This window comes from Octopus bimaculoides, chromosome 10 (genome assembly GCF_001194135.2).
Source record: "Octopus bimaculoides isolate UCB-OBI-ISO-001 chromosome 10, ASM119413v2, whole genome shotgun sequence".
Taxonomy (NCBI): Eukaryota; Metazoa; Mollusca; class Cephalopoda; order Octopoda; family Octopodidae; genus Octopus; species Octopus bimaculoides.
Window position 1 is genome coordinate 79,326,613 of NC_068990.1, and position 3,609 is coordinate 79,330,221.

Consider the following 3,609-nt stretch of genomic DNA (forward strand, 5'->3'; position numbering starts at 1 on the left):
GGGAGAGAGAGAGAGAGACCTAATTCAAGCAGGTTTATGATCAAGGACACTCCATCCATGACTTCCTCACCTTTTTCTGTTTCACACAAGTTTTTGTGTCCTTTCTTTATTAAGACAAAAGAATGAAAATGAGGGGGATCTGGCTGCTCTTTCAAGCAAACTGAGTCTCTCCTACATTAGCTCCTAAAGTGAAGTGTCTGAATGTGGTGTGTAATATATGAGTAATGTGTGTGTGTGTATGTGTGTGTGTGTGATGTACAAGTAGTATATGTGTGTGTATGCATGTTTGTGTGTGTGAGTGTGTATGTGTTTGTGTGTATGTGATAGTGAATAGTGAGTTGTGTTTGTGATACGTGTTTGTGTATACACACACACACACACACACACGTGTAATACAAGTGTGTGGTGGGTTGGAGTGGGGGTCAGGGAGTATATAGAGGGTTGTTTTTTGTGCTACAGAGGATATCTTGATTAAGTCCCTATGTTGTGCGTATATGTATACATACACAGCCAGGTCCCCTTTTATACATCCCATGTCATTAAATGTAGGGAAAAAGTTATTTCCACTTTAACCCACCCCCACCCCCACACAGACATTTCCCAGTTGTTCTCCTTTAATTCTATTCATATCCAATCTTGAAAGTCTGAAATCCCAGGACTTTTTCGAAAAGATGACAGGAAAAGGAGGGAATCTTTATCAAGGAAGTAAAGGGAGATGAAGGGGGACGAGGGAGGGGGTGGGGTAGCGAAAGACTGCATTATTTAAAATGTGTCTGGTTGGTTTGGTTTTAGGTGTATATAGACAGTGAAGTTGGTGGTGGTTGTCGTGGCAGCTCATTGTCAAGTGACTGCTGGAGTAGAGGTCAGAGTGAATGTGGGACACAGATTGTGTCAGCCACAAGAATGTCTTTCCCCATTTGCAAAAGTGTATGTGGGGGGGAGGGGGAAGGACTATCTGCCAATGACAGTCTCTCCTAAGGATTGTCTCTCTACAAACAGTATCTCAAAATAACTTCAATCTATTCCAGGTGTTGGCAGGGAATCTGCTAAACTACAGCAACACACACCTTCTCCACTCACCATCACCACTATAACTACTGATACTTCATTCATCCCTCAACGTCATCATCATCATCATCATCATCACCATTTTCATCTTTTTCACTTATTTCAGTTGTTAGGCTACGGCCATGCTGGGGCACCGTCTTGAAGAACTTTTAGTTAAATGAATCAACCCCAGCATGTTTTTTTTTTCAAGCCTAGTACTTTTTCTATCGATCTCTCTTGCCAAACTACCAAGTTATGAGAACATAAACACACCAGCACCAGTTGCCAAGTAGTGGGGGGGGGGTATCAAAGACAGACACAAAGACACACACATACATACATATACATACATACATACAACAGGCTTCTTTTAGTTTCCATTGACCAAATCCGCTCACAAAGCTTTGGTCATCTCAGTGCCCAAGGTGCCATACAGTGGGACTGAAACCAGAACTGTGTGGCTGGGAAGCAAACTTCTTGCTACACAGCCACACCTGCACCACACTCTTATACTCCAGACATCTCCCACCACCACCACCACCACCGCCACCCATTTATGCTACCCTCAGAGACCAAGTTCTCATCCTGATACAAAACCAGTGAATATTTTTCAGTCCTGAAACCAAGGAAAATGTTGAGATTCCATTTGAAGAGAAAATCAATCTGAGAATTTAGGAAAGACTTTGGTAGGTTGAACCCTTCCATGACCTCTGACCCTATTTTATTGAGCCCCGTAGGGTTGATCAATAATGTTGACTACCAACAGAAACTAAATCCTATTTAAAAGGTATTTAGCTGGGATCCTTTCTGGTTCCGTACCAACAGGGAAACCTCTACAGCTGTCATGGATAATCCTTTGGCTCATGGGACTTTCTGAATGACAAAATGCATGAAACATAATCTTGAATTCTTTTCGTCATGTGGTCCACCTGATGATGAGCCACGTCTCATGTGGCCAACTTCTAGAAAGTTCTTTGACCTGTTAGAGATAGCAACCAAATCTTCTTCAAACCACATGCCTTCAGTCTTCAAAAGGAATATGGCGTACAATGAGGTCTTGAGTTACCTGCATATAATGGTCAGAGAATCTTTCATCATCGGTCTACTTGACTGGAGCTAATCTAAAACAAAACTAACAATTCAAACCTCAAAAAAAAAGGGAACAAAACCACACAAACCACCCCTAAAAAGGGCAACAAACATCAACAATAAATAAACTACAAACATAAACACAAACATATCAGAAACATTAATAGCGTCATTAGACCATAAATTAGTGTCTCGTTAATTAAGTAGAGTAATTAGTCTCTCATGAATAACTTCATTAGACCAAGATACTGTAATGGTGGGGGGAGACGCACCATTAATGGAACAACTGTTCTAAAAAATAATAATTAGCAAGAGAGGCAGTATTAAAACCAAAGATGCCCTGGCTGAATATACTGCAGTAGTTATCAGGAGAGGATCCCTCTAACTGGCTTTTGGTGCAGAATGCATGCTTGTTTGTTTATATTACAAGCAGGGAGATAACTCCTCACCAACTCCAGTGTTGAGGCCACCAGATCACATGATTTCTATCTTCCTTGATCTCATCGGTGATGGACGCTCAACTATGAGGGATAGCAGCAACTCACCTTCATGCTAGGGATATACAGAAAACCCATGCCTGAACAGGCATTGGTGATGCGATTAGTGACAGAAGCAGTATTAATATTGAGAAGGGATATTTATCTCTACATAAATGTGGAACAGACTAGCTTAATCATAACTAAGTTATTTTACTAAATTCTTTGTTATATTTAAAGCAATTGAAAGAAACACAGAGCATCTCAACAGAAATATGGTAACGAAAGGGTTAAAAGAAATAATGTGTGTGTATGTGTGTATATATATGTATGTATGAATGTACATCTGTCTGTATGTATGAATGTATGCATGAGAAAGTAAATAAAAAAAGCGTATTATTTAAAACAGATGGAAAAAAATAAATAAATAAATCAAGAAAAGATTACAGGAATCCATAATTTGAAGACAAGCATAAGTTTAACGACAACAACAACAACAACAACGACAACTGTCACCACAGCGCCGCCATTATGTAGAATGGTGAGGGATAAAGGAAAAGGCTAAACACATTTCAGTGCTTCCTGTGTTAGAAAACAAACCTGGATTTTATTCCTCCTCCTGTGTTCAGCATTGATATGAGAGACTCTTTTATGGCGAGGAAGTGGGTTCGTTTGTCGTCCAGGTTTCTTACCATTCTTAGGTTCTGGTGACGGTGTGGGGGAAGATAAAGAGTCAGTGTTAGACAGAATCATCTGAAAAATACACACAAAATGATTATTATTCACCTGTGATGCTAAAAAATCCACATGCAAATGTGAATATTGGCAGATCTCTTATCATTATTAGTTATAGAACAATTTTGGTTGCTACAACATGATGGGAATGGACTTGACAACAACCTTGGCCACCACCTTTTTGGAATTTCATGTCTAACACTTGTGGACATGCTTACAAAATCAAAAAACAAAACACAGCACCCATGACTTTCAGAAACAT

At 39.8% G+C, this 3,609-nt stretch overlaps 1 protein-coding gene across 1 annotated transcript in view; it reads right to left on the bottom strand.

The window, feature by feature from the left end:
• The window catches only part of LOC106869535 (carbohydrate-responsive element-binding protein), a 14,302-nt gene extending 10,911 nt beyond the window's left edge, over positions 1–3,391 (bottom strand). Inside the window, exon 1 of the mRNA XM_014915309.2 lies at positions 3,213–3,391. Coding sequence (XP_014770795.1) covers positions 3,213–3,365 — 153 coding nt within the window. The 5' untranslated portion in view covers positions 3,366–3,391. The remainder of the gene's footprint in view (positions 1–3,212) is intronic.
• Between the last annotated feature and the right edge of the window lie 218 nt (positions 3,392–3,609).